Below are 16,576 nucleotides of genomic sequence, written 5' to 3'. Positions count from 1 at the left end.
GAGAAAGCTAATTGGGTAAGTATGAGACACTTAACCTTAAAATATAACATGTAGGAATATGTGATTTAACCTCCTCCTGGTTTCAGAGAAAATGGTAAATATGTTGTTAGGTTTTAAATTGCCATTTGATTGTAGTTTTGTGAGGGGAACTTCCGCTGACGTGGTGTCTATTTCTGCTAAAATTATTAGTTCCCTGTTTGCGTTATTTTCAGTGATCTTTGTTCTTCATGCTGTCAAACCAGATAATTTCTCTTTTTCATTTTAGGGCGATTTGAATCGGGTACATCACTCAACCCCAAATGGAAAACTGCAAACGAAGTTACCAAAGAAAATTACCCTTTCACCTGAGAAAAGCAGGCAGAGCTTAGCAACAAAGAACTACGAGCAGCCTACAATAGCTTCTAAATCACGTTCTCCATCTCCATACACAAAAAGACGGATGTGTGAGCTATCAGAAGAAGCCAGGCAACGACTGTCCCATTTAAGCCTTGGTCCTTATGAATTCAGAAGAGAAACTGATAAACCTCCATTTGTAGTTAGACGGGTTTGTATTCTCTCCAAAGTGCTTCCAGCTTAAGCTCAGATCAAATATTGTTCTTTCACTAAATACTGCTCCAAAAATTCATTCAGCTCTTAGTTTAGATGAATAATTTTTCTCTCCTTAACAGTCTGTCACATAGTGATTTAAATGTAAAATTAACTAAAATAAAATTTCTTTTATCTGCGTTAGTAACAGACAAAGATCAAATTCTTTCATGAATATCTTGGTTAAATTCTCTGAGGCCCCATTTCTTTTCTTCCAGCGCACTAGACAGGATAATAGGTGTATAAATTCAGCTTGGAAGTAATTGATATTAGTATTAAAAATTCCTGAATAAGACTTGAAAGAAAGAGTGTCTAGTCACATTATGAACACTTGCACTTCCTCTCTTTCAACTTTTTTTATGTTGGCATCCTATGATCTTTGAAACACTTCCTTTGCTCAGAGCTACATCTCTAACACTTTGACTTAGAGTTCATAACCAATCTGACTTTAGCACCTGCATAAGGGCTTTTTGCTATCCGTACATGAAAAATTGTTCTGAAATTAGGTACTTATTTAAAGAAACTGTGTTTGAGTGCTTTAATACAAAGGGGCCAGATTTCCCAGACTCTTGGAGGATCACATTCTCATATTATTATTTTTTTCTCTTAATTTTTCTTATGATTGCAACAATCCTTTATTTTTAGAATATCACTTTGAATGTGCAGGGGCAGAGATGGGATTGTTCTGATTCTGTGCTATGACGTTATGATTTGTGTACAATTGTGGACACTCGTCACAGCCATTGAGATAATTTAGCATTTAATTAGTTTGCATCTCACTTTATTTATTTTTTTCTAGTTTATGTACAAATGAATTAATCATAGCCTGTCAAATTTTAGAATTCTTTTCCAAGTTTTATTCTACATATAGGTACCTTTTAGAAATTCACATTAGCCTTAATAAGTCATTAATCATTCATCAATCTACTGTTTATCTTTCTCTCTCTCTCCAATATTTTTCTTTTAACTCCTTTTAATCAATTCTTCTGTTTTTTGATCTATAGGTGAAGTTCAAGGTTTAATTATAGCATCTTTCAACACTGATTATTGATTTTGATTGCTTGGTTATGTTTGTACAAAAAAGGAAAAAGCTTGTCTCTTAATGTACCATATCCTGACTGTCATGGCCTTTCTAGATTGAGAAAACTCCTTTTAAGGCATCTTTACTGCTGAGGACTCTTTTGGCCTGGAGATTTTGTGTTACGTGAAAATTAAAATTAGATTATGTTAAATGTAACTTTTTTAATTAGGAGGAGATTGAGATCTCTCTTGGTGAGAGCTGAACAGTTTGGAATAAATATGAGATACCAAGAATTGTTTAAAAAGACTGCAGACATTCTAGATGAAGGAGAAACTATCTGCATTTTTTCCCTTTGAAGAATATGATATTCAGACTTTCTAGACCATTCTAGCACTGTTTTTTTTAATGTGCAGTAATGCTAATAATAAACATAATATGAGCAAAGTGTTGTGAAAATAGCTTTAAATAGTATTTAAATACGAATAAAATATTTCAGAAAGGACTAGATGTATTCTTGTGAATGAAAACAGAAAAAAATAGGAATTGATACCTCTGATACTGAGCATTTTAACAGTATTTTTGCGTCAGGTTGAACAACCGAGTCCTGGTATTAAACTTCACGCCTGGTGTCCCACGCGAGAAAACACAGCAGAAGCCTCGACCAAGGCAGGCCACGGTCAGTATTTTCTACAATATATCTCATTGATGGTTTTGTTTCCTGCAGTAGTTTAGTGAGGCTATTTTGTTTTGCGGGTTTTGGTTTGGTTTCTAATTTATTTTTAAAAAGTCAGTCTATAATGGAGAAAAAGTTCTTTCTTCCTAGGAATAAGAAGGATACTGTATAAGTTACTGCTGCAAGAAGGTGGCTTTTGGATAGTTCTTCACCTCATGAAACTTGGAACATAGTTCTACATGATATGAAAGTAGGAGTAGAAAATACCAAAGCCCAGGCGAGTGCTCTGTTTCACTCCACTTGCTTTGATGAGTTGGATAGTGGAGCAGATCTGCACCACAGTCTGTGGGTGTGTTGATCAGGTTTGGAGTATTGATGATTTTGAAGTTCAAGGTCCCTGTTGCTTCAAAAATGAATAATGTTTATTTCAACAGTATTTGTGAGTAGTGGATCAGTGACTTACCATTATTAATCAGTGTCAAGGATGTGCTTGAATATCTGCTTTGGCATTCATTGGTATAAGTAATCGAGGGCTTAATAAAAGGTGTGGGACCAGAAATTTAAGGAAGTACCCTAAAACTTGATTTTATTGCATGTGTCTGGCAATTTGAGGATTTTAATGAGTCTCACCAGTATTTGTTTGTTATGTGTGCTCTGCCTCGTTTTTATTGTGCCTCCTCACCGATTATAAATTGTTATATAGCAAATCATTATGAAATTGTTATTTTACATTTGTTCTTTGTAGTAGCACTGGGTGCAGGATTTTAAAGGTTTCACATTCCCTTTGGGGTCATACTTACCAATCTGTAGTAACTGGATAATGTGACAGACCTATTATCATCTGATACCATTACATACTTAGGAAATGAGTTGGTGGTTTCTGGCCAGTGGTAAGGAGACCAAAATCCATCTCACTATTAATATCCAGAGGATTCACTGGTCACCTGCCCGTGTCTTGAAGTCTAACTGTAGCTTCTGAAAAAAACAGATGCCTAGAAATCTTAATACTGACAGTACAGTTGAGTTATTCATGCAGGTAGCTTATAGAGGAGTGTCTTTTACATTGCTGTACAGCATAGAAGTACCTCTTTGGCCTTGGGTCACAGTGTGGGGGTTGTTCAATACAAACTGATGTAACAGATCAAGAAGCCAGACATAATTTAATGTCAGTCCCTCAGGGATGATGTGCATATTGACATTGATGAAACATCCTAACCTGGTATGGACCTAGGAGTCTTCCCATGTATGTTTCCATGGGCTTCGTACTTATGTTTGTGGGTTAGTGGTGAAGGAAGGAATGAAGAGGTGATAAAAGGAGGGAGAGGTGATCATAGGGAAGCTTGTTCAGAAAAGGTTAGTAAGGTAGTGTAATGTATGTGAAAATTTTTGTGAATGGTAGAGCTAGATTTTGTATTGATTTAGGCAATTAATAGCTTAAAAAAATGTGCCACTTCCATCTATGCAGAAGACAGTGCGTACACCGGTTCATTGTTGTAAACATTGTATTAAATGTGAAGTCATTGTTTTCAGCTAAAGAAAGTGATTTCCTGAAATATTCTGAGCAGACTGTTTAGAATTTCACCATGTATAATAATAACAAATTGCTTTAGTACTGTTTGGGAGGAGCAGAAATCTATTATGTAAAAGATTACATAAAATTTAGAACATTTGGATTTTTCTTTTGAATTTCTTCTGGGATGCACCTTTTTTCTTTCTCCAGATCCTTCTCTTCTCGGCAGCTACAGACCCAAGAAAGACAAAGTGAGTACTTTAAAGTGCTGTTGTTTACAAATTGTTTTTTGGGAAGCTCTGAGTGAGAAGGATTGTCCTGCATAGGTATTTTTGAAACTATCTACTGTAGTATCAAAAGCAAGGAAAGAGATATTTTAAATCTGATCTAACCTGCTTTAGGCCTGCTGACAGATTATTTACAAATAGAAATGTGAAACGTAACACTCTATAAGGTATTCATGCCTGTAGGTACAGAAATTGCTTCTCCTTGGCGTTAAGGCTTGTGACAAGGCTGTAAAAGAGCCTTTAAAGGCAGTTTGCATTTGCCGTCCAACTCATTCTGAGAGCACAGTTCATTCTGCAATGGTATGTAAAGGTAGCACTGGTACAACTGGCAAGCCACCGTTCAGTGTTTTCACATCCTTGCTTTTTCAGATTTTAGGTGCTTTGTGGATCTGAAGATTAATGTCAGGGTTCCCTTTTTTTGATGTTTTTTATTCTTTTCATCCTCATTTAATTGTTTTTGCCTGTCTTCCTGAAGTAGTGCGGAAATTGTGGGTTTAGGTATTTAATTATGTATGCCCACTTAGATTTCCTAATGGCAGAGAAAACTGATGATAATAGGGAAGAGGATAGAAGGGGAATTAAAAGGGTAAACCTTGATATATGTTAAGCACACTTTTGTTTGTTAGATTCTAAACTTTATTACCAAGGATGGCAGTTTTGCGTACCACATGAGTCTAGTATATTGTGCCACTTCAGGATTGTTCCATGGCAGTAGATGAGAAACGGTAAGGAAAACAGAGAATTTCTACTAAAAATGCTAAATATGTCATTGGGGTTTGTTTTGGTTTTGGTTTTTTTTTTTTTTTTTAAATGATGGCTATTTTAAGGTTGTGTTGTCCCCCCATTCTTCTGTCCCCCAATGGGAAAGTAGATTTTAGGAGCAGACATTGTTTGGAGAATGGAGATAGCTGAGCTACAGGTTAATTCATCATGTTCTTAAGGCCTCTAATTACTTGTGATTCTCACCAAATCAGGGCTGAAGAGAATGTATTTTTTTCTTGCCAGAAACGTAATATAGCTTTGTTTAAGAGGAGCTGTTTCCCAAAGCTGAGGAAAAAAGGCCCTGCAGCCTGGAAAGAGCTAATGAATAACCTGATTATTGGTGGTCTGTTTTTGTTGTGGTGGTGGTGGGGGGTTTTGACTCAGCTTTGCGAAAAAACTCTTGTAAAAGTCCGCATTCCAGGTAAAATGGGGTAACCCATAGAGACATTTTAGTGATATGTTTCAGATTAAGAGGAACTATGAAAGGAGTAACTAGTATGGCGAAGAGTGAATAGAAGATGAGTAGATGGGCCTGAGTTTTCCCTTCAGAAATAGCAAATCATGAGGAAAAAAAATATCTTAAGAACAAGGGGTTCCAAGCTGAGGGGAGGTCTGAGGTTTGTGTTGTTGTGTTGTGTCTCAGGCATCATTCTGAATCTGTGAGATTCCTGGGAGGGGTAAGTCTTTAAATTGTGCAGTCAGAAAAGGTGATAAAAGAGCTGTTACACTAGACTTTGCCGTAAGATGGTGTGTTAGATATCAACAGAGTCCTCTGACACGTGTTGATTTAATTTAGACCAGGGCTCTTTCTAAGGAAATGAGCGTCCTTGTTCTTTCCCCAGCAGGCAGATATTCCTGCATGTATGTGCAATATTTAACCTTTTGGTTTGAAAAATAAAAATATGAAGACTGTACGTCTTGATAGTCATAATAAATTTTAGCAAGGTTTGGTGTTTTTTTTTACAGGCAAAATCTACTCATGGGAAAGGCATTTGCAGTGAGGATGGGATCTCATATTCACCCAACAAACAGTCTCATTCTGCTGGTTTTTTAGAACATTCAGCACCTCCGACATTTCAGAAGCGTTCTCTAAGTTCTGTGCTAAATCGATCTTCTCTAAGGGAAAGGTAAAGAATGACTTGGCTTTGTTTGTGAAATTCTGGAATAATTAATAATTCTGGAATAATTAACAGTACTTGCATGACTATAGTTTGCATGTTTGGAGGTGTGCAGGCTGAAGAGACTGAAAAATCTTTCCCCAACAACTATGTTGTCATTTGGCTTTTCCTCAGGTGCTGTGTTTGCTATCACCGCTCTGCTTAATGAATACAATCCTAATAACATGGCAATGAAAATGATCTTTGACAACTCTGTTACTAACCTTCTCTGAAACAACGAAGCCCCGGATTTCAGTCTGCCAGTGTCCGTTTAAAACAAAGAATACTTAGATAAATAAATAATCACTGTTTCAGAAGCAATTCGAATCTCAGGAATGTAAAGATAGATACATGTCAAGTAGGCTTTACGGGAGGTACTTGGAAACCTTTTTTCCTTCTGACTGCTGTTCAGCGTAGTGTTTGTAAGCACATACTTGTATTCTGTAGTCAGATGTGTGATTAGCATGCATAACATCCTTGGGCTAGCTTTAATCTAGTCGGTGTATGATTTTTCCAATCTTTTGCTATATTGACATCCTAAGATGTTGTGTTGTTTGGGTTGAAGTGTGGGCCTCTGCAGCAATTGTGTGGATGTTAATTGCTGTGTTTAAATTAGGTTTTTTAGTAGTCTCCACTGACCCCAGTGGCGTTGGGGTGGAGAGAGTTTCTAACGTCCCATAGTTCAGTGGATTTCAATCCCAGGGTTAATATTTTGTACTTGATGCACAATGCTTCTACTGTACATTCAGTTACTAGACAGCTTTCTGCGAGTAGAAAAATTATATACAAAGCTGGGCCTGAATAAGCAAATACATAAAATAATTGGGAGCAGCTGAAGATCAAATTGATGTCCTGTCCTACGTGCTGAAGTGTTTACTGAAGCCCTACTTGGAGATATCCTTTGGTGGCTAGTTCACGCTCCTTCCAGGCTGTTCCATCCTTGGCACCATTGGTACCTCAGTTAGTCAATGCTCGCAGGGTGCATTTCATAACCTACGCACAGCTTAATGCTTCTTCTTTGTTTTAAATAGAAAAATTGTCTCAGTTTTTTTCTTTAAAAAGAAAAATGACAGATGGCAGGTGGGGATTGAATTTTTAATACTTATAAAGATCAAGTTGGTGTTTTAACATTTTCCTCCGCTTGAAAACTTGCTTGTTTGTTGTTCTGTGTAATAGTGTTTCTTACGAACTGTTACACAGGGATTAGGATGTGTCTGGGGTTTGGAGGAGGTTTCTTTGTCATCTTGTCTACCTCCCCACTCTCTTCTGACATTGTTTGTGCATTAGTTACCCATGTCTGGGGAAGAGATATTGTAACGGTGACTTTTTTATCCGTCTTTTTTCAATTGGACTCCCTTGGGGGTAGTGTTAAATTTTAAAATGGATTGTAGTTAAAGCTGGCAGGGTCCCTTATATTGATGGCGGGAAAGTCTTGTATGTTGTTACATGCATAGTAATTTAGTCATCTGTCAGTTAATCTTGAAATGATCTGAATATTCTTGCTTTTTCTTTTTATGAGCCCCTCTCCAGAAGAGATTTGTGATCTTGTGAAATTATGTTTTTTCTTATTATTATAACAAATTTTCTCAGCTCTTTAGAGATGTAACATTTCTTTATGTTAAAGATATAAGTATTTACTTTTGTAATCAGAAAAAATTCAAAATGAGAAGGTAAAGGGCGTAGTCTACAAAAAATTGATCTCTCTTTTATGCTGCTGAGATAACAATGGCTTTAGCTGACTGTGTACTGAGAGCTACAGTTGGAATGACAAACATGGATCAGAGGTCAGTGGTTGGAAATGCATGCAGACGCTGCTGTTCAGATCACAGAAATACAGAGAAAATCAGTACTACTGAAAGTATTCCAGTGTTAGTGTACTTGCAAGAATACAGTGTCTTATCTCCCAGTATTTTTTTATTTTCTCTCTTTTTTTTTTTTTTTGAATTACAAAGGCAAAGACCTTAGCATATCCAGGCTATTTTTTTTAATGCTCGTCAACCCACAGTCAATATGAAACTTGACTCCCCACCTTAACCTTTAGTTCCCTTTTTCCCCTTTTTTTAAAAAAAGTAGTGTGAAGTGAATGTCTGCCTTCTTGGGAGTACTTCCCGAAGCACCGCTGAGTAGTTGTTAAGCCACTGCAGTACTTTTCAGTGATAAAGAAATTCGGGTCTTGCATAAGGTCCTCTGAGCCCTTTTTTCTATCAGTTTCCAGTCCGTTTCTGTAAGTCTGCTAGAGAGACCACAAATCAATCCTCTCCCCTTTTCCACTGGGTTTGAGCCAGAAGCAGAACTGTAAATAGATTTACTGCTGAAGAAGTCAGCCAAGTTTTGAATATTTATTTTTCGCACTTTTATTTTTACATTTTTCATTATTTAGGTCACCCAAGGAAAGCATTTGCTAGTGTTGCAAAGTGACACTAAGCAGAGCAATGTGGCTGTACAGCATTGCTTCTCATTTTGATTGTAGCTCCTGTGCGGAGCAATGGTACATGCATACTCTTCAGTTCCTGCCCACGATGTGTGTCCAGCTTCAGTCAACGCAGTTGAGTTGCCCCCACAGACTGGTTGGCTGTGCATAGATAAGCATCCTTTTGTACATAGATAAGTATCCTGTATGCTTTCTGAAAGAGCATTAGCACTATATTCTCTTAATGCTGCTGCAGGAAAGCAAAATTCAGGTCCAGTCCTTGCTTTCATAGTGCGCGTACAGCCTCATGCACACGTAGAAGATGGCGTTTTTCTCGTGGACTTGAAAGGTAAAGTAGCCAAGGTACTTCCTTGCAGCAAAGTACCTTTTGTAAAGAACAGGGGGAACGGTGACGTGGATTCTGTGAGGTTATGACAGAAGTCCTCTGAATGGAGCTATCTGCTGGCACAAGAAAAATTGTTTTCTCAAGAGACCGCAGCAATCATAGGAGTGTTTGACCATTTCTGTTATGTTGAAAGGCAAAGCTACTTCTCATGCATTTGGGATCAAAGGATTCTTTTTCCTACTCTGGACATGGCAGGCTTTTGCTTTTGCCTTTTTTTTTTTTTTTTTTTTAATCATTGATCTGAAAAATAATCATTTCCAGAGTGAAGTCCAGCTCGATGTCTTTTTTTTATGTTCTCCTGGTTATACTGCTGATATGTGATCTTACCTACTATAAAATTTAACAAAAATCCAAGTTCTGTTTGAAGTAAGACAGAGCGTTAACTGTATGGATCAGATGCCCTTCTGTAATATTCCTCTATTGTTTTACTACTGTCTTTTTATCTTATCTTTTTCCAAGTACTAGGGAAATACCAGTGTGAAGTTAGCTATTACTGATGATAGGTATAATGACAGATACTAATAGTTAGATGCTAATGAAAGACTAAATCCTCCGTGAAGTCCTTGAAAATTCCAGTTACCAGAAACTTTGGCTTCAGTAATGTTGAATCGTCAGCCCAGGATCTTGGGTACTAATTTTGTTGCATAGCAAAATCCAGACCACAGGTAGTTCACATAATATTTTAGAGAGTGTCGCGCATCCTAAGACAGGATTTACTTCTGTGAGAGTGTTTAAGTTCTGAGAACTTTTGGCTACAAAGTGGAACACTGAAAAATTTAGCAGACATTTTAGAAAAAAAGCTTGCTCTAGGGAGAGGCGGCAACTAGGTCTCCTGTCTCTTTGGAGTTATTTAAAAGTCTTTACTTCTGATTTTTCGGAATTTAGTTTGGTAGTAAGGTTGCTCTTCAATCTTTTGGGGAAGTTTCCTTATATTTCATTCTTTAAGTTAACCTCTGTAAATCAGCACTTGACGATCAGTTATTTCATACTATATTCTGCAAAACTGAGCAGTACCTAAGCGTTGTTTCATATTTTTGACCAACATCTCTACTATTTGTCATCTTCATTGGTTGATTTTGCTGCAGCGGTAGGCAAATTTGAAATTGATTGCTGTCAAAGCTGGTTTATATAAATGAATAAATTCAGAGAAGATAAAAGGTAATGGAAAAGCTTCCAAATAGGATAAGGAGGTGCAGCCCATTTATGACATACTAATGTTTTAATACCAGAATGGCTTGAACCTTTTTGGGGCAACTGCTCAGCCTAGAATATTGGCCTCCCTTGAGATCTCCTAAGTGTCTGTCACTTGGGATTCACTTTTTACATGAGGATGATTTATCTTGCCCCAGTTTTAAGGACTAGATATGAAGCTTAGGAGGGAAAAGAAAGTATTTACTAATTTAAAAACTCAGCACTGAACGTATCTCTAGTGCTTCAAGGCCTAACTGTAAACAGGGCTTTTAAAAGTTAAGAGAAACTATTTAGAAAGGGTGAGAAATTTTTTCTTTTTTAAAACTTCTTACAGAAGAGGGAGACCAAATGGGTACACAGCTAAGCTGTCAGCTTCTGCTTCCAAATATATAGGCTGCTGTGCTTTGATTTGAGGCTTTGTCTGTGTGTAATTGTTTCTGCTTCATAGTAGTATCCTGGCATTTTGAAAGCGGCATACTTCCTCCACTTAAAATCCTTACCTTCTTACAGTATTTGTATGTTGGTATGTGTTCGTTACAGTTCAGGAACTGGTATGTACCAATATAGTTTCTAAGACACTTTTGCACTGGAATAGCTGCATCTACACTAAGGTTCATTGCCATCAGTTATTTTAAGAAAACGCAAAACAAAATTGCATCCTTTACTAAGTAGATCAGTAAAACTCTTAAGCGTAGCCCAGCCTTTCTATTGTGCCTCCATACAGACCAGTATACACTGAGAACCAAGTTCGTTGTACTCAATTACCACTTCATGTCCTCTTAAATGAGAATAAAGCAACTTCTCCACTTACTGTGAATGCTGCATAAATGCCTACTTGGATATAAAATCTGTGAGGTTTTTTTTCTATTTCAGAATTAAATATGTTTGGTTTTCTTGAGAATCTCTCTTGTTCCGTGTATAAGTTCTTGCAGATTGTGGTTTTTCAGGTTATACTTAGCTTTAAGAGTCCTTTCTCCCTCTTCTCCCCAATTACAGTAGCGTTCTCTCCAATTGTGAATCTGGTACTACAGTACTTCATTGATTTCTGTCCTCTGATAGTTTGTCCTTGTATGTGGTTTTGCTCAGCATGAAGTCTGTGTCTTGGAAGCTGATGAATTCTTCATGGAGGCCACGTGCACCGAGTTGTTCACAAGGCGAGGAGGTGCGATGGTGGGGGAAGGGGTCACCGTAGGCATGGCAAATATTCTGCAGTAGGCTTTTGCATTAATTCTACTGATACGAAATGTATTAGTATCTCCTGCTGAAATGTGATATTAACATTTTTGCGGTGTGCGAGTGGATGATTGAATTGTCTGACATTTGAAAATTCCTATTTATTACAACTCTCAAGTTCGCAAGCTGCTGTTTGACTAGAGTACTTGGGTGGATGTATCCTGTTTGTATTTCTAATGGCATATTTCATCCTAATGGATAAAATTATACATAAAAATAACTTTAAAATTTAGCACAATCTTCAGGCTTTTTTTTTCTTATCAAGGTAGATGTTGTCTGTATGACCTTAAAAAAAAATCCTTATCTCATAAAAGAAAATAAATGCCTTTAGTCACATTACAAGGGAAAATGGTTCTGTTTCCTTGATCGTACTCGACACAACATCTTTGAAATTAATCTTGAGAAGTTCTCTGATTGATCTGGCTTTTTCTAGGTCACTGAGCTATATTTCCAAAGTGTTTATACAATCTATTGGAATCAATAAACAATTTAAACTGATGTAGCTGCAGAATGTTTGCAAGTCCCAGGGAAAATTGAAAGTATGACAAAGAATACAGCTGTAGAAGTTTATTTCGTTTATCAGGACAAACAGTCATTGAAATGAAATGACTTTCCTTTCAACATTGCAATATGATAGTGACACCTTAATCACATAAATAAGTAGCTAGTCATTTAAAAAACTTGTTATTGGTGATTTTGGGCAAATGGAATCCCTTTATTTATACTTTAAGAAGTTGTGCTCTAAAGCCTGTTTTATAAAATATTTCCAATAGGAGAGTTAGAGTATCATAAAAAGGTTTCACTTCAGATTATGGTTGTTACATTTCAGGCCTGATTTTATTTTAGTTTTTAGTTTGAGTTTTGGATGGTGTAAATATTAACATTATGACTTTAAATGTGCATTAGACTTTATAGTTATTACTAAAATTAGACAATAAAAATACTTGAAAAACTAATTAAAAAGAAGCTGATACTGGTTTTAATCACACCTAAGGCTTTCATGGTTTTTTCTTCTTTATTTTCCTTTTTTTTTTTTTTGGTTGTAAATTAAGTTTGGGGTATCTGTGAATGAGTAACATTTCTTATACCACAGCGCACACTAGTGGATTGATCAGTAAAATCACCTGAAGAAATAAATCTAATAGTTCTTGAATTAAGTACTTAAATCTTCCTCTTCTTGCAGACATAGCCACGTATTTTCTAAACGAATACAATAGCAAGCTGGGTTTTCTTTTTTCCAAAAGTAAATACATTTATCTCCAAGGATATTTGTAAATTTAAGATTAATAACAATGATCTGAAGTCTTACATACAAATTTCATAAAATTTATTTCCCAAAGGCAATCTATTCCAACTTCTCTTCTCAGTGCCAGCAACCTGGATGTTGAAAGAAGAGCAGCTGCTGTATAAATAAGAGAAAATGCCGTGACTTCACGGGGCTATCTTTTATTTGTCAAATGGGAAATGACTCACTGCATCTAGGATGCAGATTTTTAAACGTGCATTTTTGGAGGTTTTTTTAATATTGGAAAATGTTTTTAAATGCTAATAGGAGGTCATAAGATGATAGTACCACTCCAGCCCCTTTCCTTTATCTCTCTCTTTAAAAAGAAAAGAAAAAGGTTTTTCAAAACACCACTAGTGACAGAGCGCATGCATTGCAATGCCGTACGTCAAATTGGGTTTGACTGTGTTAGGGAAATTAATGTTCCTGCCTGCTTAAGGGACTCAGACTTCTATTTCTTTAAAGGCAATGCTTTCCTCCCCTACTAAAATTCACACACCATGTTGCTTTCTTTTAGGAAAAGTTATGTGAGATCTTTTAGTGCAACAGATCAGTAGATTCTAGTATGCAAAAGAATTGAACAGTATCGATTTGCCATACATGCTGCTGGGTTTGATATTAATTCTAAATGTTCAGGATGCTAATACCAATGTTGTAGCCAGCTTTGTGAAAATTCTTGCCTGTAATGATCCAAAGATAAACAATGTTAAATGTCATTAGAAATACGGCAAATACATCCACCTACAGATTATATGATACATCCTTCCACTATTGTGTCATTTCTTGGCACCCTTTCTTGAAGAAAAATAGAAGCATTCAGAAATAGAGAGTTTGATTTAAGGAAACTCATAAATAGCTTGACAATATTGGGGCTCTTTAGAACAGAGAGAGAGATTTTGGAAAGGTAAGCAATAAGAAGTGAGTCCAAATAAGTTGATTAGATACAAGAAAATGGAAGAAAGTTACTCAACAGCAGAGAACTGGTCACTTTCTACTTATATTTCTTTCTCTCTACTAATAGAAGGAATGATCCGAAAGACTGCAAAGTGCTCCCAGCCCTGTCTGTAACCTTCAAGGCAGCCTGGCACTTCCTATTTTCAGGATCCTGCTTCCATTAATTTTAGCATTGCCAAGTTACTTGTTTTGGACTGAAGCTTTCTACGTGTACGTGGTTTGTTCTTTTTGGAAGGAGCTGTACAGTTCTTTAGCGATATTGAAGTTTTTCAAAGTTTGCTGAAGATAAACTAAGCCAGGCGTGATCAGATTGGGGATTTCAGAGACTGGACAATGCAGGGAATGTGATAAATTGGAGAGAAGAGGGCAGAAGGGCTTGCAGCCTCAGTCCCACAAACCCATCCAGACCCCAGTGGAGAATCTCAGAGTTCAAAGTCACGATGTTTCTCCACTGCATCGAATTCTATTGGTGTGCCGCATCTATCTATCAGTGACTATCAAAGCACGTCACTGTTTCTTGTGCTCCTGATGCACCCAGAGTGTAACAGCCCAGTTCTGCTGCGGGCTGGTGTTCCATCAGCTCAAATTGCAGCGCTATAGCTTCCTGCTTGCCTGGTGACGCCGTATTCATACTAGCGTGATACCAAATCATGAGTTTTTATTTTCTCAGTGCAAAGTCAGGTTCTCAGAGGTTAGGAGACATTGAAATGAAGATGCACAATCTTGATATGGTGCGCCATTTCAATGCACTGTGATGAGATTGTGTAAGTCAACATTTCATAATTTTTCCCCAATAATTCTTTCTTTATATTGATCTCTCTTTTTTCTTTTTTCTTTTTTTTTTTAATAAGTAATAAATTTTTGAGTGTACTAATGTGAACGTGGAGGTTGGTGTGTAAATGATCCTATTCCTAAAATCTTAGTTGGCGCCTTTAACGGTCTGAGAATAACTACTGATATGAAATTTCTGCCAGCTTCTGAATGTACTGAGAAGGATGAGGTTTGGTTTTTTGTTTTTCTTTGGTTTTTTTTAGTAAAGTGGAAACAAATGTGCTGCAAAATGTAAAAGGGTAAAATCCAAAAGTAGCTGTTGGTTTTAAGTTACTCATATCACGCAAGCTACATGTTTTTTAATGTAAAAAAGCAACTTAAAATGCTTTTCTATCTTGTTAAATAAAGATAGTGAATTTGCAGGTTTTTAAGTCCATGGGCTTTCCAAATTGAACGCATTGGGGTTATCTTCCTGTTGATTTATTCCAGTGAAAAGAATTTCATGTGTGTAATACTTCCTTTAAAAAGAGAAAAGTGAAACCTGATCACTGGGAATAAAATAACTGTATAGCTTTTCTATTCTGTAGGGACAATACAAACATTACGGAAATATTACTCAAGTTGCAAAATCATCAACATTTTCTATGTTTCACATCTAATGTTGGTATTGTGGATGCATGTCGGTTATGCATTGCTTTGAAATGTTTCTTTACTTGTACCCCAGAGGAGAAAAAGAATCAAATCTAAACATTGTGTATGTTTCAAATAGAAGAAGTAATGCATGCTTCATAATTTAAAAAAAAAATAATAATCTGAGTCAAAAGAATGTTTTAGCTTTTCAACAAGAAAATATTTCTTCTGTTTGTTTTTCCTTTTCCTCCTGCAGATTTAGCTCTGGTTGGCCTTCACCAGCAAATGGAGATGAGATCCATAAAAGAGTGAAAAATATTTTAAGGACACACAGTGCTAGACAGCGCCTGGTATTTGTAAGTTTGACTGCAGACTAAACCCTTTGTTTTCTCCAAGATGGCTGAGGAAGAGAACTTTGCCTACAGTCTTGGGTTTATTATAATGTTGTCTGTTGAGGCGGCCTTGATTGTAGAAATATGAATTCAGCATATAAGCTGAAATGTTTAACACTGATTTTCGTAGCCTCCTTATGTGTAGCCTTTATGGACAGTGGGTGTAGGTAACCCTCTCATGGGATATTGAGGACAATTACGGGATTTTTTTTATATATGGTTCTTCACTTCCAATTTAAGCAAAGAATATGTTACAGATCTGTAGAACATCAAGACTTAACATGTTGTGCACCTGCACATCAGCAGCTGCTTGTGTCCAGCTGTTTGTAGAGCTAATATTATTCTTCAGATCTATGCTTTTTTTCCCTTAATTACCTGGCTTTCAATGAACAGAGCTCTTTATCTAATGAAACTATGCCCAGGATAAGAGGATTTTGTCCTTGAGTCTGATGGAATATTGAAGTGTGGTTTTAGACAGCAGATAAAAATTTTTGCTATAGCGATTTTGAGAAACCCAGTTGTGGCACAGGATCTCCCTGGCCAGAGCATCTTACAAACTGAATAACAAGCTTGTTCATCTGTAAAGAACTCAGGGTCTTAAGTGTGAGGTAAGGTAAAAGAAAGGTAAGGTAAAAGGATGTAAGGGTGAGAGGTAGGTAAGATTAAGATTAGGAGCTCTGATGGAATTATTTTTGTCTGACAATCTAGCACACAAATCTCATTGATCAGTTAGAAGAGACGTGGGTCTCTCAAAGTGGAAAAAAAAACATCTTTTTTGCTTCAGTTTCTCCTCTTAGAAAAAGGAGTGTTGACAGAAATCTGCTTTTGAATGTTGCTGCAAATTTAATCTACTGTTGTCCCCCAACTGTCCACCTTTCCCCTCTGACACAGTTTACTGTATCAGTGGGAAGCGTGATAAAGCGTGTGAGAGCCCTGGGCTCCCCGCCTCACACTGCAGCGCAGAGACAGCAGGCGTAACACTAGTACGCCGGCACGGGAGCTGTGCTGGCCGGGATGCGGTGACTCCACCAACTACAGTTAACCCATGGCAGAGGGCTGGGGCAGAAGTGAAGGTTGTTGTCTCAGTCCACTGCTGCAAGATGTACTGAAGAACGTCTGTCTTAGCTCTGAAGTCTCGATTTATTTATTTATTTATTTATTTCCCCAAATTTAGCAGTTCTGGGCATGCTCTCTTAATCTGATTTTCTCATTTCTGTTCAATCTTCATTTTAGCTTAGTTGTGCTTTTTGTTTTAAAGTCTGAAAAACCTTTTCTCATGCATGCTAAGACTGTTTGATCTAGTTCATGC

The 16,576-nt window shown here is 36.9% G+C and overlaps 1 protein-coding gene across 4 annotated transcripts in view; it reads left to right on the top strand.

Moving 5' to 3' along the window:
- SPATA6 (spermatogenesis associated 6) overlaps positions 1-16,576 on the top strand; it is a 46,052-nt gene that overhangs the window by 17,032 nt on the left and 12,444 nt on the right. For all 4 annotated transcript variants that reach the window (XM_054212662.1, XM_054212663.1, XM_054212661.1 and 1 more), the window contains 5 exons: positions 266-544; positions 2,195-2,282; positions 4,000-4,040; positions 5,805-5,965; positions 15,132-15,231. In XM_054212662.1, coding sequence (XP_054068637.1) covers positions 266-544; positions 2,195-2,282; positions 4,000-4,040; positions 5,805-5,965; positions 15,132-15,231 — 669 coding nt within the window. The remainder of the gene's footprint in view (positions 1-265; positions 545-2,194; positions 2,283-3,999; positions 4,041-5,804; positions 5,966-15,131; positions 15,232-16,576) is intronic.

Source organism: Rissa tridactyla, chromosome 8 (genome assembly GCF_028500815.1).
Source record: "Rissa tridactyla isolate bRisTri1 chromosome 8, bRisTri1.patW.cur.20221130, whole genome shotgun sequence".
NCBI lineage: Eukaryota > Metazoa > Chordata > Aves > Charadriiformes > Laridae > Rissa > Rissa tridactyla.
This window is presented reverse-complemented; position numbering and strand designations above follow the sequence as displayed.